The sequence below is a fragment of the Panthera leo genome, chromosome D1 (genome assembly GCF_018350215.1).
Source record: "Panthera leo isolate Ple1 chromosome D1, P.leo_Ple1_pat1.1, whole genome shotgun sequence".
Lineage (NCBI taxonomy): Eukaryota > Metazoa > Chordata > Mammalia > Carnivora > Felidae > Panthera > Panthera leo.
Window position 1 is genome coordinate 111551340 of NC_056688.1, and position 27215 is coordinate 111578554.

The window sequence follows — 27215 nt, forward strand, 5'->3', positions numbered from 1 at the left end:
GGAAGCCTTCCCTGCCCACCTTCCCGTTCCCTTATACTGAACACCCCACCCCACCGACAGGCTCCCTGAGCGTCTCTGAATTCTTTCCTCACCCCTGGGGAGAGAAAAAGTGAGATGAATACGACGTAAGTAAGAAGTGAAAAGTGGCACTCTTTTAGGCAGCAGGCATTGCCCTAGGTCCCGATCACTCCCATTCCAGAATTCGATGAAGCAGCTCCAGGTGAAACGCCTTCTTCTCTCCCAAGTCCTAAGTCAGCAGTCTTTCCCAGCAGCCATGCGGGTGGCTGCTATGGGCTGAATGGTGTCCCCAGAATTTCCGACGTTGATGCCCTGACCCCCAGAACCTCACAGAGGGTCTGTATCTGGAGATGGGTCTTCACAGAGGTGATTATGGTAACATGCTCACCTTAAGGCAAGGGTGGGCCCTGATCCCGTGTGACCGGGGTCCTTGTAAGAAGAGGGGATCAGGACACAGACACGCACAGAGGGACGGCCCTGTGAGGACACGGAGAGGACGGCTGTCCACACACAAGGGGAGAGGCCTTGGGAGGCCTGGTCCTGCCCACGCCTGGACCTCGGGCTCCAGCATCCAGGATGGGGGTGGGGGGGCGGACAGGACATGTCTATTGGCTGAGCCTCAGTCCACGGTGTCTGTTATGGTGGCCCCAGTGGACTAATGGTGGCACAAAACATGCTGGGGGTTTCCAACAGGAAAGAGGGAGCAGGCCAAAGCCTTGGGGGAACAATGAACCCACCAGAAAGAAACAAAACCCAAGCCGGACAGCTCCCAAACTCAAGGCCAACACGGACAAAGGTTAACATCCGAGAGAACTAGGTGCCCAGGACAGGATCGGATGGGTCGGGGGAACACGAGCAGGAAACCTTGCCTGTGAACGGAAACCCAACCCCAACAGCCTTGAACTCGGGGACATTCGTCAGCTCATGTAACGTCAAGTCCAGAAGCAATGCGGCTCAGGGGCTGGCCGTCAGCTGCTCGGTGCCACCAGGGCCGGGTCCTCGCCGGCTCCTGCCACACCACGCCCAGGTGTGGTTTCGTCCGTAGCCAGGTGCAAGTCTCCTGCCGCGATTCCAGGGGTGGGTCACGTCCACGGGACAAGAGTTCCATGGGACAGCTTCCGAAACAGATATGTTCTCTCTGGAGCGCTATAACCTTTCCCAGGAAGCCCCAGAAGACTTCCACTCGCGTCTCATCGGCCGAGGGGAGCCATGCTCACGCCTGAACCAGTCAGTGCAGATGACATCCCCTGGCACGGAGCGCAAGCATCAAGGTGGCCTGGGTCTGTGCCATAATCAAGGAGCGTCCGAGGCGGACAAGGGTTCCTAGACACCGGGTCCAGTTGTCTGCGAAGGAGCTGGGCGGGCACGGGGGCAGCCCGGGTCCAGAGCCTCTGAAGGAAACGGGGGAGGCAGCTCGGCCTCCCGTGCGGAGAGGGAAGAGGGAAAGGCCGCCTCTGGCCCACGCTAACACCCGCGGCGGGAGAGGCTGACAGAGAGGGACACGGCGGGTCTGGGCAGGGGAACAGTAGGCACTGCGGACAGGTGGCCGGGCCCGGGGCGGCGGGAGCTGACCCTTCCCAAACATCACAGGGCGCTACTCTCTCCCAAGAACCACCTGTCCGTGTTTTAAGGAGGCGCGTGGACAGAAACACGGCAGGAAGCTGTGCCCGGGCCGACTCCACGCCTCCCTGCTTTTGCACCTAAATCCCAAATACCAGAAAGTAGTTGATTTGCTGGATGTCACATTACAAACAGGACCAGAAGGCCTTCTGCTTTGCAATCTATTTATTCTGCTCTCCGCCTGTAACAGTAATACATTATCAAAACAGAACGCTCAGAAAACAGTCCCCCAGGGAAAACCACCAGAGCCCCCCATCCCACCGGCGAGGGACGCCCGCGGTCGGTGTCTGTGGCCGCAGGGTCCGGCCGCGAGGCGGTGCACGAGCAGGCGAGCGCCCCGGAAGCCGGCTGGGGCGGAGACAGGGACGTGCACGGTGACGCTCCCGCCTGCAACAGCGTGGCAGGCTCGAGCCCGAGTGTCCACCTTCACCAGCCGAAGCCACCTCTCCGGTCCTCAGCACACTCGCCAGGGCAACGGAACCAGAGGAAAGAAAACACCCAGCACCCCGCTCCTTCGAGGCCCCCCGGCCTCGGGTCTCCCGGCAGGCTCTCATGACCACCGGCCAGGGCGGCACGACAGCCGTCGCTAAGACGCTCTGGAACGTATTTAAAAACCGGGACGATTCGCGGTTACCCCTTATCGATCTCACGAGTCACTTTCGGCCGCGCTGCCGCGGACAGGAGCAGGCGGGACCTGCCGGCAACCCTGCCCCCCACCCCCCGGGGGTGCGCAGACGCACGGGCAGAGGGACGCCCAGGAGCCACGACCTTGCGTCACCTGCTCCAGCAATCCAGACCTCACGGTGTATTCGGATGCCCGCCAGGTACGGGCAGAAGGAAAAGGAACTCATACGACAGGAAAACACAGCATCCTCAACGTAAGGCTCCCAAACTTTCTGCGTACGCACGACAGTGGCCTGACATCTAGTCCTTGAAGTATCTTCCCCTTACCCACGCTCAACGCTGCAAAGCCCCATTCCGATGCGGAGAGAGGCCGTGCGAAGAGCGTGTCCAGGCTCCCTCGGAACCCGCTCCGAGCCAGATGCCCACGTCAGCCGGTCGTGGTGGACTCCCCAGCGGGGACCTGGGCACACCGGGCCCGAGAGCAGCGACCCTGCTCCATGGCTGCGAAGGCGCGTCCCAGGGCAGGCAGCACCAGACGGCGGTGACAGGCGGGCGCAGGACGGAGCCCCAGCTCTGCTTGCCGGGCGCCCTTGGACCGGGCAGTCCCCGCGGGTCTCGGTCTCCTCATCTGTGAAGTGGGATCACTGAAGGGATTAACCGGAAGAGGGGAAGCACATCACCCGGCGCTGGCACATCTTACGGGTCAACGAAGGTCACTGTGCTGGGCACGCCGCCGCCATCTCCCGTCAGGCCAGCCGTGGTGCTCTCGGCTGTTAAAGACCTGTTCTTCTGAGTGCTGATTTCAGGCTCGGGGGGGAAATCGCAGCCAGGGCCACCCCCAGTCTAGAACCGGCCGGGCCCGTCCACTGGAGGGGGCCGCAAGGCCAGCGGACCCTGCACCGCAAGGGAGAGGCCTCCCGAGGCCGGGGGGGACCCGCTCAGACCGCAGCGTGGACAGGACCCGACAAAGGCCGGGCCTGTGTAGAGGGACCGCGGGGGGGGGCATCGAGGCGACACAGGAGGCCCCCAGGGAGAAGGAAGCCCTTTCACCGCCCGAACTGGATCCCTCCCCCCAGAACAATGAATACTCCATCATTGTTTTGCCTTGAATCACATTTTTAAACACTTAACATACGGACATCTGTTCCTTGATGTTTCGTCTTTGTTCATCTGTCATCCTCAAAATGAAAGTCCAGAACCTTCCGCACTAATTTTAAAGTCCGGCTGAACATTCAGTAGTGAACAAAGCTGAAAACACAAAAGAAAAAGGATGTATTTTTTAAAACCTTACGTATTTTTACTCACAAATCAGAACAAAACTTTCTACCTGCAGCTTCTCGACTCCACGGCCCCACCCCCTAAGGAAGTCCTAACCCCGTTCTCTAGGCCGTCTTCCCTTTTCTTACACGGAGACGCAGAAATGCCGCTTACAGGGCGCACGCAGCCCCCACACCACGAGCGACGTGAGCCCCGAGACCACGCACCAGCCGCCGGAGAAACGCGCTTCCGAATCGAAGAGAGACGTGCAGGGGACAAACCTGTTTAAATTTCCCTCTAATTCTGTCTAAGTCTTCGTGAAGTTTATCATACGTAGGGTCATCGTAAGGGAACTTCTGAATCATTCCAATCAACGATTCTAAGGCCTTCATCTTTTTGCTGTAAAGCACAGAAACAAAGACTTTTAGTCCCTTTTACATAATGGGCTCCGCTTATGTAACAGCTTTGCCGATCGCGTACTTGAAAGCGGTGGGCGTGGGAAGCGTGCCTGGGTTCAGAAGCCAGACGGTTAATTTCTCGCTACACTCATAGTATGTATTTACCTAGCCACGTGCTCTCGCCCACACCCCACACTCGCCATCGGGGTGTATGACGCTACGGAGAGACCTGTCTCCCGGCCAGGGAGCAAGCGCCCGCCACGACCACAGCAACCACGGCTTCTCTAGGTCACAGACGCGGGGACAGACAAAACCAGACAAGAAAAGAGTGCCGGGGCACGACCCAGCCTGCTCTGGGGCCTGGGATTTTCGGGACCTCGACACGTTCGCGCTCACAGCCCTGGCGAGTTGGGCGGCAGGTAAACCGGCAAGCCCTTCCCTCCCAAGGGCAGGAATCAGGGTCAGGGGTCCGGGTTCGGTCCCCTCTCCCGGCGAGACAAAGCTCTGCCGGGAGGCGGGGCGGCTGTGGGACGTGTCTGAGCCTCGGCGTCCTCGCCTGGAACACGCACACCTGCCGGCCGCATCACAGGCTTTCTGGGGCACAGTCATCTCCATAAAGCTCAGTACCCAGGACGGAGGGAAAGTACTGGACTCTGCAAGGGTTAAGTCTCTCCGCTTCCCCCGGACCCTGGAGGCCGGGGCCCACCCCCGGGGGCTGGGGGAGACTGTTCACACGTGTGCACATTGAAACAACCATTTAAAACCTGTACTGACAGGGGGCGCCTGGGGGGCTCAGTCAGTTAAGCGTCCGACTTGGGCTCAGGTCATGGTCTTGTGGTTCGTGGCTTCGAGCCCCGCATCGGGCTCTGTGCTGACAGCTCAGAGCCTACACAGAGCCTGCTTCGGATTCTGGGCCTCCCTCTCTGTCTCTCCCTCTCATGTTCTGCCTCTCTCTCTCTCTCTCTCTCTCTCAAAAATAAATAAAACATTAAAAAAACTTTTAAATTTTTTAAAATCATACTGACATAAAAATGCAAAAACCTGCGGGGGCGCCTGAGTGGCTCAGTGGGTTGAGTACCCAACTTCGGCTCAGGTCATAATCTCGCAATTCATGGGTTCAAGCCCCGCATCGGGCTCTGTGCCGACAGCTCAGAGCTTGGATCCTGCTTCGGATCCTGTGGCTCCCCCTCCCTCTGCCCCTCCCCGACTCATGCTCTGTTTCTCTCTCAAAAATAAACTAAAAAAATTTCTTTTAAGTGCAAAAACCTGGGAACCACAGCTCAGTGAGAAAGGCTTTTAGACTGTGTTTCAAAGAGCCCCTCCGGCTGTGCTGGTGCAGCAGGGGCGGCAGCGAGGGGGCTGCAAGGGCTTTCTCCTGACAAGGGGCTGCGTGCACGGCTTGAAGAAATTAGGGGCGCCTGGGTGGCTCGGTGGGTTAAGCGTCCCACTCTCAATTTCGGCTCAGGTCATGACCTCAAAGTTCGTGAGTTCGAGCCCCACACCGGGCTCTGCGCTGACAGTGCGGAGCCTGCTCGGGATTCTCCTTCTCTCTCTGCCCCTCCCCTCCACGCACAGGCTCAATCTCTCGCTCCCAAAATAAACTTTAAGAAAACAAAAAGGAAGGACTCAGGAGCCCCCATGGGGGGCGGGGGCGGCAGGCCCTGGCTGTGGGACCCCTCCACACAGCGCGGCTCTCCTCCGGAAGCCAGCACGCGTCGGAGCTGGAGAGAAGGGGAGACTGATGGAGAGCGCCAAGCACGGCCTCTCCCCGTCCTGTCCTCTCATGGACCAGACCCAGATGGAGAGCCAAGCTCAGCTGGGACTGCCGCCCAGGGGTGCCACAAGACGCCGACCGCTCGCTTCCCGACTGCTCCCGCAGTCCTCAGAGGACCATCCCTGCCCCCCCCCACCCCCGACCCCCGGAGAGGTGCCCCGGGCTAACTCCACATCCGGTCCACCCTGGGCTACTCATGGGGACTCAATGGAGGCAGCCCACCGCGGGCGATCTCGGCATCACCCACGGTCAGCCACCGGCATTCCTCTCCTCACATTCGGATATGGAGGCGGCCCAAATTCTAGAAGTTCAAAGTTATTTCAAATGAGACAATGAGTCACTCGGACGGGGGAATGCCACCCTCCCTGCTCTGTTATCCACTGTCCTAGGGCCCCTCCCAGGCCAGGCAAAGCCACCAGACAACAGCATGACGCAGGGGCCCGCGAGCAGGAGGACGGCCAGACCACGGGTGCCTTTTGCCTTAAGGCTCGTTTCCAGCTTAGGGCAAAGACAGATGTGCAACGGGGCCGCGGGGGCTTGAGCAGGTAGCACACAGTAGGGAGCGTTTAAAAAGAGTACGAACGATACAAAACACGGCCAACGTTTACTAGGTGCCTCCAAGTGCCAGACTCAGGTCAAACATACTCAATGCCTTATCACACAGGCAGACCTAGCAACTGCATCAAAAAAACTAATGACAACACAGTCACCATTCCTGAGCCCCGTTCACACCAAGAACATCCTACAGCGCTTATCAGAAGCCCAGGGGAAAGATGAGCAAGAAGATGTCATCAATTTGAACATTATCTTACTGGCCGGGTATCTAAGATTCCAGGAAAAGGCAGAGGGCGCCAAAAACTCCTCAGAAGTAATCAGAACCTTGCTCATCGAACACCAAAACCAGGGCCCGCACTCTCTATTTACCATTCCGTGTAAATATCGCGACAACATTCAAGTCTGGCCTGATTGTTTTTCCACTTTGGACATGAGGAGACGGACGCATTAACTGTCCAAAGTCACAGTGAGCTATGGAACCAGGACTCCTGGTCCACGTGCTGGAAAAGAAAGAAATCTTCAACTTTACCTGTCTTTCTCGGTGGCACAACCGTGCAGGAGACATCGCCAAGCGAAAGCAAACCCCTGATAGCACCCAATCTGTGAATTTATAAAAACATTTAAGAGTGAAATGAATCAGCAACCAGCTACACTTGATCTAATCTTCACACTCTCAAAACTCAAGGGGGGGACGGAGGGCAGTGGTGCCTCTTGCGCCACAGGTTCTGGAAGCATCTGCTGGGCCTCACGCAACGGAAGTCAAGAGGCCGAGCCATCAGCGGGGTGGCAGCCTCCCAAGAAGGCCCCACGGGCCCCACACCCTGGGAGGCGTGTCCCGTGTGGTCCCCTCTAACGGCAGCAAGCCGGCCCACGCAGCCAGCAGAACGCGGAAGAGAAGGCAGCACACGGCTTCTGAATTTAGGCGTGACGGACAGCGTCGCTTCGCCTTGCTGTCTCGGATCGCTCGCGCCAAGCGTCACCAGGACACTCGAGCAGCCTATGGGGAGGTCCACGTGGCCGGCACTGCGGTGTGAGCGAGCCATCCTGGAAGGGGGGGGGCTCCCGGCCCCAGTCGAGCCTTCACATGGCTGTAGGCCTGGCTGATATCCTGACCCCAGCGCCATGCGGCCTGGAGCGAGAAGCACCCTGTCCCGCTGCTCCTGGACTCCCGACCCTCAGAATGCGCGTGACATGATGAGCACGTGTTGTCTGCGGCCCACAGCGCCTGTGGGGATCAGCTTTACCGCAACAGACATCTAATGCAGTCATGACTGCCACTGGCTTGGCCATTTAGAGCCGGTCATCCGCCACGAAGGGCAGAAGAGAAGGAAAACTATGGGGAATGGAAACGGAATGCTGTCATAGGACACAAGGTAAGGACTCAGCTGGCTTAAGACACAGGGCGCCACTACGGGATACTCCGGCATAAACAGAGGCGACCGAGGACTTGTTTCCTCATTCCTCGGGCGGCAGTTTCATTGTCTTTATAAAGGCACACCTCAGAGACCCTGCAGGTTCGGTTCCAGACCGCCGCAACAGACGATGCTTTGCTTTCCCAGTGCATTTGCAAGTTATGTATTAACTTGTTATGCAAAACACGCTGTGCTGTATTACGTGTGCAATTGATTTTGCCTTAAAAAAAAAAAAACAATGTACATACCCTAATTAAAAATACTTTATGGCTAAAAAATGCTAACCAACACCTGAGCATTCAGCAAGGCATAACCACGGACCACAGACCACCAAAACGAAAATAACAATAATGAAAAGCTTTGAGGGGCGCCTGGGTGGCTCGGTCGGTTAAGCATCGGACTCTTGATCTCGGCTCGGGTCACGATCTCAGTCTCGTGACGTCCGGCTCTGTGCTGACGGTGCGGAGCCTGCGTGGGATTCTCGCTCTCCCTTTCTCTCTGCCCCTCCCCCACCCACGCTGTGTCTCTCTAATTAAATAAACCTTAAAAACCTGAAAGAAAATAACGAACAGCTTTGAAACCTTGCGAGAACCACCGAAGCGTGACGCGAAGACGTGGAGTGAGCAGATGCTGTTGGGACAACGGCGCCAGCAGACCTGCCCGACCCGGGGCTGCCGCAGAACTCCAGCCTGTACGAGCCGCGGTAGCCGCAGAGCGCAAGGAGACCAGGCGTCCCTGTACGGCCATCTGCTCTGTCGCTCCGTACCAAGAACATTTCTCTATCCGCACTGTCTAGACCGTTGCTGTTTGGGGAGGCCTGATGCTCTGGCTGTACCATATGGATCATCAAAGCGAATTATCAACTACACGAAAAGGGCTCATTTCTCAGTGGGGGGTTCTCGCTTACCTCGGACCCAATTTTGGCTCCGTGTAACGTGCCGTACCGTCTTCCTTCAATTATACCCAAGCTACTGCCTTCTTCGTAGCCTTCCTGATATCCTTCCCCATGAAACCTGTAAGGGAGAGACCAGCCGGATCAAACAAACAGGAAGGAGAGTGTTTTTCCTGGACAAATCCTTCTCTCCCACGTTACCCAGACTCAGCAAGGCGAGACACTGTATAATAGAGACAATGTGGAACGTAAGTCAGAAAGCTTAGGTTCCAGGGGCGCCCGGGTGGCTCAGTCGATTAACCATCCGACTCTTGATTTCAGCTCAGGTCGTGATCCCCGAGTCCGAGTCCTGAGGTGGGCTTCCCACTGACAGCGTAGAGCCTGCTTGAGATTTTCTTTCTCCCTCTCTCTCGCCCCTTCCCCTGCTCACTGTCTCTCTCAAAATAAATAAATAAATAATCGTAAAAAAAAAAAAAAGAATGAAAAGAAAGCAGAGAAAGAAAAGAAAAGAAAAGAAAAGAGCAACTGTTTAAAATAGTACAAAAAGAAAACTTAGGTTCCAATCCTAAGTTGGTCGGTCTCTCGCTGCAAGTCACTGCCCCTCTTGAAACCCAATTTGCCTCTTCTACGTGGGGGGGGGGGGGGGGGGGAGGGTCAATTTGTGATTCCCAAACCTGGTAAGATACCAGAAACAGAGGGAAAAAAATTTTAATGCTTATTTATTTATTTTTTTAGAGAGAGACAGAGACGAGAGAGACAGAGACGAGAGAGACAGAGGCAGAGCACAAGGTGGGGAGGGGCAGAGAGAGAGGGAGACACGGAATCGGCAGCAGGCTCCAGGCTCCCAGCTGTCAGCACAGAGCCCGACGCGGGGCTCGAACCCACAAACCGTGAGATCGTGACCTGAGCCGAAGTCGGACACTTCACCAACTGAGCCCCCGGGCGCCCCCACAGGAAATTTTTAAAGATACAAATTCAAGAGCCTTGGCCCCCACCGCCGCCGATAATTTGGTAAATCTGGAGTAAGGCCCAGGAATCTACTTTTTTGAAACCTCCGAGGTGACGCTCGTCTCCAGCCAGGTCAGTTCTGTGGGTCTATGAGCTCAGTTGCTTCAAAACACCCTACGGAATACACAGGGCTTTCCATCACAACCCAGTTCACCGGGAGGGAGAAATGCCATCAGATCACCGCAAAATGCGCCGCCGCAGCGGTGCCTGGAACACAGTCAAGGCTCTGACCCTGAGGGCTCAACAGCGGAACTGGTATCATCCTAACCTGCGATCACCAAGAACGAAGCAAGTTTGCTGGAGCCCCCGATGAGGCAACGTACAGCTCCCACTTTCTGGCTGTGCGACCGCGGGGAGTGCCCTCGCCTCCTCCGCGACGCAGGGGGAGCTATAGGGTCTGACTCACAAGCAGGGCTAAAACAGTACACGCGGATGCAACACTTAGCCCAGTGTTGGGTTCACAGAAAGCTCTAAATAAACGTTAGCGGCTGATTGTTCAATGTCCGCTCTCTTTCGGGGCTGAGGTCTACTGGTGTCTCCAGTGGGCCGGCCACAAAGCCGCACAGGTCCCCGCCGTCACAGCCCTCGGCACTCCCCCGGGGGCTCTGGAGGCAAAGGGATGACGTCTGACACATTTATCAGCGTGCCCATGAATGCGGCCGTATGTCCCGCCACCACGGAACAAGGAAAGGGGGCAGCGCCCAGATGGCAAAGGCCCGTCCCACCCAAGTACGGGGCGTCCCCGGAGGAAGGCAGTCAGCAGGCCGAGCAGATGCTCGGGGCCGCCCCGGAGCGGGAGGCGGGTCTGGGGCAGCAGCTGGGCACGTGGCGCGCGGCCGAGCGGGAAAGGGGCAGCCACAGCCTCGCGGCCCCACAGGCGTCCGCGGCCTTCGCGGCCCCACCGCGCTCCCCCCGACGCCCGCGGCCCGGCAGGCCCGCGCAGCCTCCGCGGCCGAGAACGGGCGCCGGCCCGGCCCCGCCACCCACCTCTCGTCCGCCATCACGATGGCGTCGAACACGTCCTGACTCCCGGCCATGGCGGGCGCGCCCGGCCCGCCCTGCCCCTCGCGCGGCGGCCGCCACCCGCGCGCCCCGGGCGCCCACTCACCGCCGCCGCCACCGCCGCGGAGGCGAGGCCACTTCCGGGGACGGCGGCGCGGGGCAGGCCGGGTAAGGACGGCACGCGGGAGGGCCCAGCCGGCGCCCGGGGCGCCAGGACGCATGCGCGCCGGCCGCGGGAGGGCGGGGCCGGGGCCGGCGAGGTCCAGCGGCCCCTTCGCGCCCCAAGGCTTCGCGTTCTGGGTGGGACGCGACTGCAGGTGAGCGCGAGTTGCAGTTTCTACGCCGGAGCCGTGGAGAAAATCCTAAAGGGAAAAGCAGTATATTTCACTCCGTGAGAATGCAAATCCGTGCATGCCCAAAGTGGCGATAGCGTTAAAAGCTAAGGAACAATCCAGAGATGTGTGTCTCACGAACGTCATGACTAAGGCAATCACGTTTCTTGTTTGTAAAGAGCTTACTAAAATGGATAAGCAACGGGCGCAGGGCTTGAGGGCGGAACCCACTGGTCGGGCAGTGTGGAGAACGGGGGGGGTCTGTGCCCGAGACCTTGTCACTTCGCCTCCAGGACGCGCACTGATGTTCCCCGCAGCACCGTGACGACTCCAGCGGCCGCCAGAAATAATGTTGGAAGCGAAAGTGAGGTCATGGAAAATGCTCCTGAGGTTCACGGGGAAAAAGAATTCCACGTATCCTCCAATTCCAATTACGTTAAGCGGTTCTCCTTTTAAAAAGAATGAAAGCACGCCACCAAAATGTTCACAGGGACTAGATCTAGATTTTGGAATCACGGTAATTTTAAAATATCCTCTTTTATATTTTTTTCTGAGTGTCCGTGGTTGCACAGTGAACATAAGTCTTAAGAGCATTGAGAGAGCCCCATGAACTATGATTTTCAGAAGATGAAATGAGTTTGTTCTTTAAATATCTTTTCATTCTTAGGTTTTTTTGTTTTTTTTTTTTATCAGCAAATAAAACCACAAAACATTTGGGATGTAGGAAAAGGGACAAAACAAGCAAGCAAATGAATCCACTCACCCAGCACTCTGGCCGCCAATTAATTTTTGCTAATTTTGTTACATTATTTTCTTCGAATTTTCAGGTGAAAATGGCAATACACATACAATTTCATATCCTTCTCCCTGCCTATTAATGAGTAATAAAACTTTATATTACAAATATGTCCCAAATAAGGGAGTGGTTCTTTCATTGTTACATACATAAAATAGGTTTGTTGAACATAAACCTCATCAGCTGAAAGAAAATGAAATAAACTATATTTTTTGCCATGGGAAAAGAATACGTGATGAGGAAGAGACCAATTACAGAATAAAATTTGTGGGCATAAAGTCGTATACAGAACGGTATGAATCTTCATTTCAAACTTTTAAATAATTTTATACAGCTTTGAAAGATTATATGTGCTACAGAAACAACACAATTTGATTCAAACTATTGTTTGGGGGGAAAAAAAAGAAAAAAAAACAACTTTGGAGAGATCTTCCCCCACTGTGTTCCATGGTTATGTTCCTAAAATACTGTCTTGAACCCAGACTGTTTTAACGTTAAAGGGTCAGAGATTGGTTATGTCGTCTTAGATTTTCTTTTCTTTTTTTTTTTTTAATGTTGATTTATTTATTTTTAAGAGAGAGAGAGAGAGGGAGACAGAGAATCCCAAGCAGGCTCCGATGCGGGGCTTGAACCCACGAATTGTGAGATCCTGACCTGAGCCAAAATTAAGAGTCAAACACCCCACTGAGCCACCCAGGCACCCCTGTTATCTTGGATTTTCAGTACTTGTTCACAAGTAGCTTCATTTTCAAACAAGGACAAGACTTTTAAAACATGGCCTCAAAGGTAGAAAAATGCAATTTTCAAGTACAAATAATTTACTTCGGAATTCTTCTTTTTAATAAGGATTATCTTCAGCTGATTTTTAAAAATCGTTTAAAATGTTTATTTATTTTTGTGAGAGAGACAGAGAGTGAGCTGGGGAGGAGCAGAGAGAGGGAGACACAGAATCCGAAGCAGCCTCCAGGCTCTGAGTTGTCAGCACAGAACCTGACACAGGGCTGGAACCCAGGAACCATGAGATCATGACCTGAGCCAAAGTCGGATGCTTAACTGACTGAGCCACCCAGGTGTCCCTCAAAATTCTTAAATAAGTTTCAAATGTGGTGTCCTTTTCAATACCTGAACCCATTAAAAAGTAGGTAGAAATTATTAAATATTTAATTTATATCAAGGGGATAGTATAATCAACTCCTGGGAATCCACCGTATTAACAAGTAAAACACACTTTAAAAAATTGTAACGTTTCACGTATTCTTGTTCAGGTTCAAACGGAACCAAGTCAATATAAGAGAAAAACGAAATTCATCCAAGTTCATTGAAAAGTATTCGCTTACTGGAATTGATTTTTTTTTAATTTTACCTATATCTGCAGCAAAATATTCGCCAGCCTGCAAAACTAAGCAAAATGAACCTGAATGTGCAGATTTACAGTTGTTAACCTGGAAACACATCCATTTTGTTAAGACAAAAAAAAAAAAAGCGAGATAAAAACAAAATGTGTCATTTGTTCCCAAGGCAGTAAAAAACAAAAGACCAAAAAAACTTCAGGCCTCTCGACCAGTTTCAATATATGTTTCAAAATCTGCAGGGGTGGGGCGCCTGGGTGGCTCAGTCGGTTAAGCCTCCAACTTCAGCTCAGGTCACCATCTCTCGGTCCGTGAGTTTGAGCCCCGCGTCGGGCTCTGGGCTGACGGCTCGCAGCCTGGCGCCTCCTTCTGATTCTGTGTCTCCCTCTCTCTCTGCCCCTCCCCCGTTCATGCTCTGTCTCTCTCTGTCTCAAAAATAAATAAACGTTAAAAAAAAAAAAAAATCTGTAGGGGTGCCTGGGTGGCTCAGTCGGTTAAGCATCAGAATCTTGATTGCGGCTCAGGTCACCGTCTCGTGGTTTGTGGGTTTGAGCCCCGTGTTGGGCTTTGTGCACTAACAGTGCTGACACGGCAAAGCCTGCTTGGGATTCTCTCTCTCTCCCTCTCTCTCTGCCTCTCCCCCACTAGCGCGCTGTCTCTCAAAATAAATAAACTTAAAAAAAATAATAATAACCTGCAAGCATAGGGTCCTCATCCCTTTACAGATTAATTCTGTGCTTCGCTACAGAGCTGGAGTGCTCATTTCTGGCTAATGCGTTGACGAGATGATGAGTAATCTTTATCTTCTCCTTGATGTGTTTCTGTGTTTGATTTTTCTTTTCGTCGTGGAGCAAATGTGCCTTGTATAATCAGAAGAAAAAAAAAGCAGTTTCAAATTCTTAAAAGGAAGTCACTTAGGCGACGACTTCCAGGAAATAAATCTCCCTCTCATTCTTTATTCATCGAAAATAAAGGAAGACACAATTGGAAAAAGAGGCATTTTGGAGGCTTTCAAATCCCAGTTTGACCCCTGGGACAGGAGACAGAGAATCCACGCTTTGGGTCCCTGGCAGGCTCTTCGGCTAATTCCCCTCTGTTCCTTCCCCAAAGGAGAAAACGCGGGAGCCTGCTCAGAAGGACCGTTTCCTTTTTTCTTCTTGTTTTTAACCCACTATTGTTTTTATTAAGTTTTTATTTTTATTCTGGTATAGTTAACGTAAAGCATTATGTAATTTTCACGTATACAATATAGTGATTCAACAATTGTATACATTCGTTACTCAGTGCCCGTCATGATAAGTGGACTCTATTTGTTTTTTTTTTTTTTTTTTTAAGTTTATTTATTTTTTGACAGTGGGGGGAGAAGCAGAGAGAGAGGGAAAGAGAATCCCAAGCAGGCTCCACTGACAGTGTGGAACCCTACACGGGGCTCGAACCCGCAAACCGTGAGATCATGACCTGAGCCAAAATCAAGATTCTGACGCTTAAATGACTGAGCCACCCAGGCGCCCCCCACCTCCATGAGTGTACTCTTAATCCCCATCACCTGTTTCCCCCATGCCCCCCACCCACCTCCCTCTGGTGACCATCAGTTTATTCTCTATAATGAGGAGTCTGTTTCTTGATTTGCGTCTCTCTTTCTTTGCTCATTTGTTTTGTTTCTTAAATTCCACATATGAATGAAATCATATGGTATTTGCCTTTGTCTGACTCATCTCGCTTAGCATTATACTCTCTAGCTGCATCCATGCCCTTGCAAATGGCAAGATTTCATTCTTTTCGATGGCTGAGGAATATTCCATCGTGTATATATACCACGTCGTCTTTACCCATTCATCAGCCAGTGGACACTTGGGCTGCTTGCATGATTTGGCTATCGTAAGTAATGCTGCTATAAACGTGGGTGCGCACGTACCCCTTTGCAATAGCGGTTTTGTATTTCGAGGGGTAAATATCCAGCAGCGCCATAACTGGATCACGGGTTAGTTCTATTTTTAGCTTTTTGCGGAAACCCCCTACTGTTCTCTCCAGTGGCCGCACCCCTGTGCGTTCCCAGCCGGAAGGGCCGTTTTCTACCTGCCCGCTCGGAGCCTCTGACAGCTACAAGCCAGGAGACATGCAGAGAGACTGGGGGTCTGGTGCTGTGACCCGCGACCAAGAGGCGTCCCCGAGCACTCCCGCCCTACAGAAGGGCCCTGGCCGGCAGGGGTCAGCCTCCACCCCTGGGGGGCCCCGCTCTGAGATTTGGGTCGGAGCTCACCACCCAGGCCCTCCAGCTCCGAATCCCTCCATCTTCCTGACTGCTCTGGGATCCACGGGGACACGTCCAGTGCTTCCAAATGCAAGGAGGAGACAAGGAGAGTCTGGGCAGGCAGGCCCCCCCCCTCCCCCCAGAAGTCCTCAAAGGCCGGCCGGTCTCAGAGGGAGAGTCATACGCGTATGGAGAGGCAGAGACAATCGGGGGTAAAGTGGCACAAAGATCCGGCAGCGGTACTTACTTCCGCCCAGAGGGGACCGACCTCTCCCGCGCACCCTTGTGTCAGCTCGGGCTCGGTTGTGCTGAGTGACAGAGACACCCTGACATCTCAGTGGCTTCTGCCCCGAAGGGCTGGCTGCTTCCCACTTGCACGGAGTCTAGCATGAGCCAGGCCGGGGCTGGGGGAGGAGTTGGAGGAGGAGGAGGAGGAGGAGGAGGAGGAGGAGGAGGAGGGGGTCTCCCAAACTGTGATTTTCAAAGGTGGCGAAGGTGTCAAAGAAAATACGAACGTCTGAATCTTTGCAGGTGCCAAAGTTGCGAGCTTACTTTGCCAAGGGTCTAGCGCAGCGTAGACGCTCCGTACATGGGGTCGAAGGAATGAGCGGAAGAGCTCAGCTGGCAGGTGGCTGGCTGGGAAGGCCCCCCCCCACCCCCCCCGCCTCCCCACCCCCCCACCCCCCCCACCCCCCCCACCGCCGGGGCCATGGGAGGGAGGAGGGGCCAGACGTCCCCTTGGCCCTGTTTGCCTGGCATGTTTGAGCACGGCCTGCAGGGGCCTTCTGGCCCCAGCGCCCCTCTCTGGGCTTTCGCTCCCCTGCCCAGCCTGGGAGAGCTCTTCTATCTCCCGGCCTGAAGATCTGCCTCCCAACGGGACAGTGACCCTGGGAGGCGAGGCTGGGGCTCCCGAAACCTGAGCACACTCACTCTGAGCTCTGCAGCACTAAAGCCCAGACCCTTGTTTCCATTGCCTCCTCTACTCGGGTGTGTGGTGCTGCTCGAGGAAACCAGCTTTTCTCAGCGTCTGAAATTCAGTCTCGCCCACCGGGCATTAGTGGGACTCACCTCCATTTGCTCATCTGTGAAATGGGAAGAATACTGGTCCCCTCCCCGCCTCGCAGGGATGATGGGACGATGGGTGCCTGGCATGCAGGAAGTGCAATAAATATATTCATAGATATACACATATATATGTTCGTTTTTGTCAATATAAAGATTTATATCTATAAACGTGTATATTTATGTATTGTTTTCCAGGCGCGTGTCTAACGGCGGGTGGAAGAAGGGAAGGAGCCTTCCCCTCCCTCCGCGCTCTCCTGGGGTCCAGAATCAGAGGTTCTCCGCGAAACTAACCGGGCAGGTGGACGGGGACCCCGGCAGGCAGGAGGCCGGAGTCGGCCGCGCGCGGGCCGTTCGCGCACCCGCCACTGGGGGGCGCCGTTGCGCTTCGGGCCGCGCCTCCCAGCTCGGCTCCGGGCCACCTGCCGCCGGGCTCGGGAAATCCCTACTGGCGGCCCTTTCACGGGGCTAGAACATTCTTATCCTGAGCTTCCGTTTCCCCAGCCAGGCCACAATAATGACGATAAGGACCCACTTATCTGTGTGTCAGAACCTCTTCTTAGGTTATCACTCGTAATTCTTAAAAATGTGCCCTGGGGGGATGTTATCAGTATCACTCAGCGGGGACACTGAGGCCCTGGGGGCGAGGGGGCCACGTGGCTTCTAAGGGGCAGATGTGAAAGCCACCCCAGACCACATGGCCTCCCTCCATTACCGCCTACCCCAGCCTCTAGCCGCCCAGCCCCCATTAGAGCAGGTCCTGACCCACTCACTGCCCCTGTCCAGCTGGGAGCACTCCGATCACATAAGGAGAAGGAAACCTGGGCCGACTGACATCACCCAGCTCCGATGAGGAGCACGATCGCCGAGCCCCGAGTCCCAGGTCTCCCAGGGAGAGCACTCTAGAACTCCTCCCATCAACCTGCTCTGGTCTGAGCCCAGCTGCCCCCAGCTCTCAGACGCTTTCTCCAGGGCCGGTGTTGGATCCAGGCTTCACCTGGGCCTGGGCTCCCTCCGTGCTACCTGGGGGCCCAGGAGCCACAGGGCTGGACAGCTGACGAGGAAGGAGGTGACCCCCGCCCACCCCCAACCTGCCTCGGGCCTCTCCCGCGCCCACCCCGCCGGGGCCCTGCCAGCCCCGGGCTGGTGTCGGTCGTGGGTGAAACTCCAGGCCTGGCGCCCTCACCGTCGGCCCCCCGTCCTTCCTAAAGTAAACAGTTGCGGTGGTTCTGAGGGATCTGACTGCACACGTGTGCAGAAGCATTGCCCCTGGACAAATTGAGAGTGCAATCCGGCGGCCTCTGGAAAGACGCGTAACGTGCGTACCCTTTCCGACACGGCAATTCCTCTCACCTTTCCATCGGTCGTGGGTTGAATGATGCTCCCCAGGACGATGTGTCCACCTCTTAACCCCCAGAACCAAAGAATGTGACCTTAGTTGGGAAAAGTATCGTGGCAGATGTAAAGATCTTGAGATGGGATCGTTCTGGATTACCCACATGAAGCCAGAGGCAGAGGCCGGAGGGGTGCAGCCATCAGCCCAGGGATGCCTGGAGCCCCCCAGAAGCTGGAGGAGGCAGGAAGCATCCTCCCCCCCTACAGCCTCTGGAGGGAGTGAGGCCCTGCCCACACCTTGGCTAATAAAGAAAAATACACACCCCTCTAAATGGAATCCAAGGACCCCCCCCGTCAACAGGCGGGAAGATGGGGCCCCCCCGAAGGGCCCAGGGGGTCAGCCGCTGGTGTCAGAGCTGGGGCCGGTGAGGACTCCTCCCGGGACCCCCGCTCTCCCCCCGCTGTCCCTGAGCCCTGACTGCCACAGAGACCGCACCCCACCCACGTGGCCTGGGGGACTCCGGCGATGACGTCCCCCATTCTGTTCTACACCCCATGGCGGATGGCGCTTCCCAGGGACCTGCATCCCCGGGGCCGGGGGATCCCCTGTGACCCTCCATGGCCCTAGGAATAGAGTTTGCCTTCTCCACCTGGCCAAAAAGGAGCCCGCCTCACCTGGGTGTCCCTCCAGCCCTCACCGTGCGGGCACGTCCCGGAGACAGGCCTCGGAGCCAGAGCCCCGGGGCACTCTGTCTCTTGCCTGCAACGCAGCACAACACCTTCCAGGGCCTTCTGTGAGCCCAGTGGGGGGGGAAGCAGGGAACCTGCTCGGGGAGACTTCGCTCTGGGAGCGGCGGGGTGGGGGCGGGTTCCAACCCCCTCACTGTGTCTTCACGAACAGACCACATGGAGACAGACAGGGGTTTGCTACGAGCCCAGGGACAAAATGCTATAGATGGCGAGGCTCGAACACTCGTTTGTTGTCTCTGTTCTGGAGGCTGGAAGGTTGGGTCGCTCAGGAGGCCTCTCTCCCCGGCTCACGGACGGATCTTCTCCCTGTGCGTCCTGCCCCTCTCTTCTCATGAGGTCCCCGTGACTTAATCACCTTTTATGTTAATTTTTTTTACATGTTTCTTTACTTTTGAGAGAGAGAGAGAGACAGAGCGTGAGCGGGGGAGGGGCAGAGAGAGAGGGAGACCCAGAATCCGAAGCGGGCTCCAGGCTCCGAGCCGTCAGCCCGGAGCCCGACAGGGGGCTCGAACGCATGAACCATGAGATCGTGACCTGAGCCGAAGTCAGACGCTTCACCGACCGAGCCACCCAGGTGCCCCCTTCATCACCTCGTTTAAAGGTCCCATCTCCAAATCCGGTCACATTTTGGGGTGCTGGAGGACGAGGAAAGTGGTGGAGTCCAGCCTTCCTCCGCAGACAGGCTGGAATGAAGGAGAAACACAGCCCGGCCCAGACGGAGGGGAAATCGGGACAAGGTGTTGCCATCCTGGCCTCCAAAGGGCGGCAAAGTTGGGTTCTCTGAAGAAATAATAACAGAAGAAGACTGGGAACCTCAGAAAGGAACGGCGGCCATCAGACTGGTGAAGCCAGGGCTAAGCGTGTTAGGCCACGAGGCTCCTTTCTCTTGAAGGACAGTCGGGGAGGGTGCAGGGCTGGCCAATACAAGCCCCCCGGGCCCCGGGCCGCAGAGATCTGGTGGGGAATAAATAAACTCGGGACAGCAGAAGGGTTCTGGGACCCTGGTAGGAGCTGTCGCTGGGACAGGACGTCTGTCATTCCTGCTGAGGGTGCAGGAGGATAGAAAAGCCTGGAGCCACTGGCGACCATCTGTCGTTTCCAGGGGAGGAGACGCCAAAAGCCGAGCAGTTCCCGCCACCCCCCCCCCCACCGGCCACCCCCCTGCAGCACGCCCGAAGCCAGGTGGGGCCGTTCAGTAAGGCGCGTCACCCCCAAGAGTGACATAACCTGAGGATCCTCCCTTCACAGGTGGGGAAACGGCCCAAAGGAAGAACTCTTCTGGATTCTGCTTCTGGGCTCTCACCCCTGGACAGGCTTATCCAATTGAACTGCCCCCGCGACTCTCTCGCCATTTGACCCCCTTTCGGTGCGGTGGGTCTAAAGCGAGGGCTGCTGGGTACGATCCAGGGCGCCCAGTTAAATCCGAATTTCAGGTGAGCGGTGAATCGTTTCTTAGTGTAAGTATATCTCCTATTGCGTGGGACGGACTTATACTAAAAAATGTGTTGCTCGCCTGAAATTCAAATGGAACGGGGCGCTGCTGTGTTTTTATTTGCTAAATTTTGACAACGCTGTCCGAGGCAGGGAAGGGAGATGAGGCAAAAAGGCAAACCCTCCTTCCTGAATGTGGAGCAGAGGCGGGTGGGGGGGGGGGTGAGTACAAGGGTGCAGCCTTGAAAAATAATCCTCGTCTCCTGCCAGAGGGCCCACGTCATCCATTCGTATGGATGGACGGTCCTCCACAGAGACAGTGAAAATGTACCAACCATCAACACTCTAGTGTGAATTAGTTTACAAAGCTGTGCATTTACTCATTATTGTCAGCTGTGCTGCAGGGAGGAAACGCCACATCATTTTCCCCCTGAAGCATTGGTCTCCAGAGCACAAAGGATCAAATGGAAACTGTCTTCCTGTGGCTCTCATCCTCCGCTGCACATTTGAATCACCGGGAGCTTTACAAAGTCCTAATGTCCAGGCCACACCCATTCCAGTTAAACCAGGACCTCTGAGGACGGGGCCTAGCTGTCGTATTTTTCCCTAGGTGATTTCAACGTGCAACCAGATTTAAGAGCCAGTGGAAATCATCGTCCAGGGCCAAGAGTTCTAGTCCTGGCGAGGGCTGCTTGTATACCAGGCGTCTTGCAGACATAATTCCATTCGATTCTCCCAACAGTCCCGCGGTGCAGACATGGTTCATCTCACCGGCCACACCAGGAGGCAGGCTGAGGGTTGGCCTGACTTCCTGGAGGTGACACAGCGGGGGGCTCATGGCCTGACCCCACAGCCCTTCTGCCATGCTGCTTCTGGACTGTGCGACTTCGGATGAGTGCCCTCCCTCGCTGGTCCTGTCCTCCCTCACCTGTGGAACAAGGGGGTAGACGATGCTACCTGCTGGTCCCAGCGGGCGTCGTCCAGCCCACATTGTCGCGTGACGAGGCGTTCAAGAGTGAGGACCCTTCGCCAGGGGCGTGAGAGGCGTCGGTAGACTTTAACTACGATCTTCATGGCAGCAGAGGCTGACATAACCCGCCCAGTAACTGGACCCTTGTCCCCATCAGGCACCACGTGGCCGTTCCCCTCCTCGTGGGGAAATCGAGGCTCAGAGAGGTCGAGGATTTGCTCCAGGATGAACGGCTAGTAGGGGAATTTTGCCCCCAAACATGCCGCCAACTGCTTTCAGTTTTTGGCTGTCTAATGAGGGGTTGCTGCTGACATCTAGTGGCTGGAGACCAGGGTCCCTGTTCGTCATCTAAGCACTCAGGAGCCCCCGCCCCCGACAGAGAATACTGTGGCCACGAATGTCAATATGCTGCGGGTGAGACAGTCAGGCCACTGCTACTTGGGGCTTGTTTCAGGCATCTGAACACACACACACACACACACACACACACACACACACACTCCTACACTGTGGCTGCCCTAACGTGTAGGAGGCTGGCACCCAGGCAGGAAGGGAAGCCGGCTCCAACCAGCCTCCACCTCTGGGTTTAACCTAATCTATTGTTCAACCCACCCGAGCCTCAGCTTAGGGGACGGTGACCATGACCCAGGAGCTCCCGTACAAAGTGCAGTTTTAAAACGTAGCCCGCGCACGAAGCGTGTCTGTCCTCTGAGCCCAGCGCCAGGATCGCTTCCCTTCCCGGCCCCCCGCTCTTCCTCACAGACACCCAGGTGGCTAACGAAATGCAACTTCTGGTACAAATTGTGCTTTAATGTAGAAAACAAAACTCACTTACGTCATAAATACAACTTGGGGGGCGGTATAAATAAAGTAAGAAAATAAAGAGATGTACATATCAAACAAAATAAATTACTCATAAATACCGCGTGGGAAACTAAGTGCTGGGGAAAAGGCCCCCTCTCCCCGGCTGCTTCTGCAAGTGACCGGCCGAGATCAGGGGCTGCGAGTCCAACCTCCTCTGGCTCTTTGAATGAAATGTGCCGGTCTGCCTAAGGAGGGAGGCCGTCGAGTCCCGTGGCACGTCGAGTCCCGTGGCACGGCAAGACGTGGTGCCGGCACGGGGCTGGGGAAACGGAAGCAGCCCCAGAAGATGGTGTGGGCTCCTCTCTGGCCCGTACCCACGGCACTTAAGGGGGCAGAGAACGCCAGAGCCACAGCATCGTGTGTGGGAGCGGGAAGGGGGTAGGCCTGTGGGTTTCCGTCCCGAGGGGCGCTCGTGGGAAACCCACGTGACCCAAGCACATGGGATCCCGTGGAAACCCGCATCGTCACGGCAAGGGCTGCCGGCACTGCCCTCGCGTCCCGTCCCTCTGAGCAGGTGGCAAGGTGGCCGTGCACTCGGGGGAACCAGTCTGAGCCCCGGCACGCGGTGGGTTCGTGCAGGGCGCTGGCCGTCCGGGGGGCAGCAAGTGACTTCCCAGTGTGCCCTGGGCAGATTGCCAAGGAGTCTGGTGACGGTGATTTGTCCCAGAACCAGCCGTAGTAGGGAGTTCTCAAGATTTACCCAGGCTGGAGGCGGCCTGTGGGCTCTCCCTGTTCCTGAAGCCTGGCGGGCCGTCGGTCGGTTCTGTCCTGGGGGGGGGGGGGGGGGGGGTGGTTGGGGAGAGTCAATGAACCTCCTTGGAGTTGCCACCTTCCATCAATTCTCCTGTGGCTGGAGTCCAAGTTACCCAAGGTTTCACAAAGCTGATCACCCATACATGAGTTGTAAATGGCGTCTTTTCTTCCGGCTGCCCCCCCCCACCCCCCACCCCGCTGGAGACGACGGAGAACTGCAGGAAATTTCAGCTTGGCGGTAAGTACCTTCCCAAAGGTAGTGAGCTCCCGGGTCAGTGGAGATATTCAAGCAGTATCAGGGCCCCACAGCCAATCATCCAGCAATGGTGAAGGTGCTGGGTGCGGGAGGGCTTACAATCTCACGATCATACAAGTCTATCCGCTAAGAGCTGGCACAGCCAATGTAAAACTCTGTTTACGTACAAGTTCTCTACGTTTCTTCCTAAAGCTAAAAGGAACAGGGTTGTACTTGTGGAACCACAGCCGGAACCCACTTTGCAAACACGCCAGGTCTGGGGTCCTGGCCTCTACAGGCGGGGGAGGGAGGGAGGGAGGCCAGAGCCTCAGTTACTTTTGGAAGCTGGGACTCTTCACTAGCCCCATTTTGGTGGCAATCCCAAAAGGGTCCATGCTGTCTGTTTCCAGGGGTGAAGAAAACCTCTCCGACTCCACGTGGTCCTGGAGGTCCCTGGGCTCTGCTGGGCTGCCGGGCAGCATGGGCAAGAAATGGGACAGGGGCAAAAACCCTCTGCCCTTGTACAGCTGCCTCTGTATGGCACTACTCAAAGAGACGGGGAGACGGTGCTTCTCGGACCAGTACACGTTGTAGCCGTCGGGGCGGATCTCCTCTTGGAAGGCACAGTCCCCAGCAGAGTACTGAAGCTGGGGAGAAAAGAGACAGCCGTGAGCACCCGTGGCTGCCCCCCCCCCCCCCCAGAAGGAGCAGGGAAACCGGGCACAGGCGAGCACCTGTGGTGCATACTTCCACTTGGGTCTGCGTGATGGTCGTATGTATCTGCACATAGAGTTAGAGGTTCTATAAAGCATGAAGGTGTCTAAAGTCCATGGTTATGTATGCAAATATATACTTGTATTATTAAGGTATGCGTTACACTAATGACTATACACAGCGAGCGTGTACTAATATATAAATGTGAAAAATCAGGGGCCTCTGGGTGGCTCAGTCGGTTAAGCGTCCGACTTCGGCTCAGGTCGTGATCTCACGGCTTGTGAGTTCGAGCCCCGCGTCGGGCTCTGGGCTGACAGCTCAGAGTCTGGAGCCCGCTTCGGATTCTGTGTCTCCCTCCCCTCAAAATAATAAACACTAAAAAAATTTAAAAAAAAATAAATAAATGTGAACAATTATAACAGTAAATGTTAAATATAGAACATATTATATATACTTTATAAATTTAGACATATAGATGTTTTATATACCTTTATAACCTTTCGACACACATAGACTTCAGGAATACGTGTCACGTATATACTCAATATCTGTATACACGTTACACGGGTCTTTTGGGTCTCTCTCTAAATCACGTCACTTAAACTTGGTCTTGTTCTGATATGCACAAAATCAGAGGTGCGATATATATCCTGGGCCCCTCACCCTTTCCGTTAAATGCACAACTATTGACATCAAGAGGTTCCTGGCACCCACCGGCACTTTGGGAGACACTGTTAAACTAGGTGTGCTGTCCCAATCCAACCTGGGGCCCAGGTTAAAGCATCTACTCCCCATTGAGGCCTGAGTAACAGCAGGCGACCCAGAGGCCTTTTTGTCTGATGCCCTGGTAGGAAACATCAGGGCTCCCTCATTCAGAGGCGGAGGGCCTTCCAGGCAGCCTGCCAGGATTATCAGGATAAAGGCAGCCCCCTCCCCCCGGCCCAAGACGGAGCCTGCACCCAGCGGGTGGCCGGAAATGCCACCGGAAGGGCAGAAAGCAGCCCCCCGGGTCCCAGAACCCTGGTAGCTGAGAGACAGCGGTGGGCCAAGCCCTGTGCCAAGCTGGGGAAGGTCATTACCCCGTGGGGGACACAGAGGACAGCCCCAGGCGGGGAGCCAGGAGGGCTGGGCGGTAAACAACCCCGGGAGGCACCCAGTCTCCTTCGTGCCCAAGCCTACAAAGGTCGCTGAACTGCAGGTGAGTGAGTGCGATGCTGATAAGGCGCTGATAAGGCTCAAGTCTAATGAAGCAACAGGTCCTGGCCCCCCTGACCCGTGCACTGGGACAGAGCCACCAGACGTCGGGGAAATGCAAACCGATAAATAAACAAGGGAAGGAAAAGCGAACGCTGCTGGGTCTTTGGGCGGAACTCTCGCCCCACGCTCTACTCCGCACAGAAAATGAAATGACTTCAAGTTTCTTGGAGAAAGCGGAATTTGTCTTAAAAAATAAAAATAAAACAAAAACAAGGGATCAAGAGGCAGAACAGGATTTTCAGTTATGGGACATCCCCCCCCCCCCCCCCCCCCCCCCCCCCCCCCCCCGGGCTTGGACTGAATGGTGGGTGGACCCATCTGCGCCCCCGGGTCCTCCGGCCACAACTCCCCCCCACCCCCCCCACCCCCCGCCCCCCAACTGTCGCAATAACAAAAGTTGCAACTGCGGGTTTGGAGTGGGTGTCAGCTTTCAGCAAGCGACCACCTCCCTTCTTTCCCTCCACTCTTGTCCTTTCCCGCAGGACTCCGCCATAAAACCTGAAGCAGGCACTCTGGGTGTAGATCGAATACACTGGCCTCGGGGCCACAAAACAAGGCGGACACCAGAAAGATTCGCGCTGCGGGGGAGGCCCGGCCTCTGCATCTTTTCTGGGGGGCGGGGGCATCCCGGGAGGCGCGGCCTCCCCGCCCCCCTCCGTCCCCCTCCAGCGTCCGAGGCCCCGGCCCAGCGGGGCTGCATTGAGGCCCAGCGCCGGGCCGGGACCTCACACAGCCTCTTCTGTGCGCCCGGGGGCGCGGGAGGGGCGCGGGCTCCCTTTGAACTCCCCCGCCTTTGTTCCCAGAGACCAGGACCCAGCAAACGCACACTTCCTGCCCCGAGACCTCGATGGTCACCTGGGCCTTCCCAGCCCGTTCCCCCCAGCGCCCTCCCCGCAAAGCCTCTGCAGTACAGGTGACCCACACCGGGGCCAACACGCCACTGGAACGGGATTCCAAGGCGTCTGCAGAAACCACACTGGTAGCAGATAAAAACTAATTAGCTGAAAACCTTCCCAATCCCAGATGTGATTTTTTTTTTTATTCCTGACTCATTTGAAGATTGCCTTTTTAAAAAAGATCCAAGTTGTGAATATCCTTTCTCGTTCTTTCCTTTCATTTTTCAGCCTAGGGAAGGAAACGGAGGCGAGGACCACCCACGCGCAGGCCGAGACTGCAAAGGCCCGAGGTGGGTTTCCCTGTTTAATATCAAAGCAAGCCGGGTCCCGCGTTTCCTCTGTCCCACTGGGCCGGCCTGCGGCTCAATTGCAAATGCAAAGGCAGCTCTCGTCCGCCCTGTGGCCACCAGCCAGGACCGGAAGCCTCCGTGGAAAAGAAGTCGCACTTTACATTAATCTGGCCCTTTGCCGTCTTCCCTTCCGAGCTCCGTGCCGGACCCGGCGGCGAGAGCGAGGAAACCCCGGATTCGATTCGGCGCGCACCGCCCCCCTCTCCCAGCCAGGCTCGGCCTGGGGCCCGGTGCAGGTCCCGCGCCCCAGCGCGTACCCCCGGGGGGAGACACGTACCAGCCCTTGCATCCTGCCGTCGGCGCCCATGCAGAGGTACCGGACGCTGTGCACGCCCTTGATGGCCACGGTCCGCAGAGCGACTGCCCTGATCTCCACCAAACCTGCGCGTGAGGGAAGCAGAGGCTGCAGCCGGGACCCTCTGGGCCCACAGCACGTGGATGCGGTCGGCGCGCGGGCCCACGCCCTCCCCGCTCCACCTCCGCGTGCAGGCTGGGACCCTGGGGAGGGAATGGAGCACCCAGGTTCCTGGGAGCGGGGGGGGGGGGGGTGTGCGGGAACCGAAGGTGGCGAGCGAAGGATAACGCGTGGCTGCGCTGGGTCCACGTGCCGGTGCCCTCATCCCCCACCTCCCCGCGCCGTCAGGGACCCCGGGCAGGGAGCAAAACGCAGAGGCGCCACGATGTAGGGTTCCCGCAGGACGTAAAGGGAAGAAGGGGCACCGGGGCGGGTGGGCACTCACTGTGCGCGCTCTGGCTCCGCGCGCAGTCAACCCCCCCGTCGGCTCGGATGCGCAGGAAGCAGCTGGAGAGGCCGTGGGGGCCGGCGGTGTACAGGTGCCGCAGGCGGATGGGCTCACCCCAGCCGTAGTGCACGTGAGGCCCCGCGTCCGAGAAGGCTAGGGGGCGCCCGGCTGCTGCCAGCCAGAGACCGGCTAGGACCAGGGCGCGGGTTACCGCGCACTGGCTCGGCGCGCTCCGCATGGCACCTCCCTCGGGCTCGGGGCGCAGTTCTGGCGGCGAGGGTGCGGGAGGCTGGGCGGTAGCAGGGCTGTGCGTGCCGAGACGGGGTGCGTCCCTCGAGCAACGGTGCGCTCCGGGCGCCTGGGCGCTCAGCGCTCCTGCTCCGACGGCGCGGTGGCTCCAGGCCAGCGACCTTATATAGCGCGTCTTACCCGCCCGGCGGGTGGGTGCCCGCGACTCCCGAGCATTTCTTATCAGGATTGCATCAGCCCTCCGCCCCCCGCACACACCCACTCACACCCCGCCTCCTGCCCCAGCCCCTCCCCGGACCCCGCCCGGGTGACCCCGCC

The 27215-nt window shown here is 56.3% G+C and overlaps 2 protein-coding genes across 2 annotated transcripts; both read right to left on the bottom strand.

The window, feature by feature from the left end:
- Window positions 1-1785: 1785 nt before the first annotated feature.
- Window positions 1786-10653, bottom strand: LTO1 (LTO1 maturation factor of ABCE1). The gene is made up of 5 exons (XM_042904949.1): window positions 10546-10653; window positions 8566-8671; window positions 6776-6846; window positions 3801-3918; window positions 1786-3510 (listed from the first exon to the last, which is right to left on the bottom strand). Exons 1-5 carry the CDS (start codon window positions 10593-10595, stop codon window positions 3442-3444), a joined length of 414 nt encoding a protein of 137 aa, XP_042760883.1. The 5' UTR covers window positions 10596-10653; the 3' UTR covers window positions 1786-3441.
- A 12367-nt stretch (window positions 10654-23020) lies between these two features.
- FGF19 (fibroblast growth factor 19) lies at window positions 23021-26886 on the bottom strand. The gene is made up of 3 exons (XM_042907229.1): window positions 26646-26886; window positions 26183-26286; window positions 23021-23335 (listed from the first exon to the last, which is right to left on the bottom strand). Exons 1-3 carry the CDS (start codon window positions 26884-26886, stop codon window positions 23021-23023), a joined length of 660 nt encoding a protein of 219 aa, XP_042763163.1.
- Window positions 26887-27215: the final 329 nt, after the last annotated feature.

Excerpts from the sequence above, each read along its gene's own strand:
- FGF19 (XM_042907229.1), bottom strand. The coding sequence starts at position 26,886 with ATGCGGAGCGCGCCGAGCCAGTGCGCGGTAACCCGCGCCCTGGTCCTA. Across the intron at positions 26,287-26,645 it reads GCGGAGCCAGAGCGCGCACA|GTTTGGTGGAGATCAGGGCA; the intron begins GTGAGTGCCCAC and ends CCTCACGCGCAG. Across the intron at positions 23,336-26,182 it reads ACGGCAGGATGCAAGGGCTG|CTTCAGTACTCTGCTGGGGA; the intron begins GTACGTGTCTCC and ends TTTTCTCCCCAG.
- LTO1 (XM_042904949.1), bottom strand. The coding sequence starts at position 10,595 with ATGGCCGGGAGTCAGGACGTGTTCGACGCCATCGTGATGGCGGACGAG. Across the intron at positions 8,672-10,545 it reads ATCGTGATGGCGGACGAGAG|GTTTCATGGGGAAGGATATC; the intron begins GTGGGTGGCGGG and ends TCTCCCTTACAG. Across the intron at positions 6,847-8,565 it reads GAGCCAAAATTGGGTCCGAG|ATTGGGTGCTATCAGGGGTT; the intron begins GTAAGCGAGAAC and ends ATAAATTCACAG.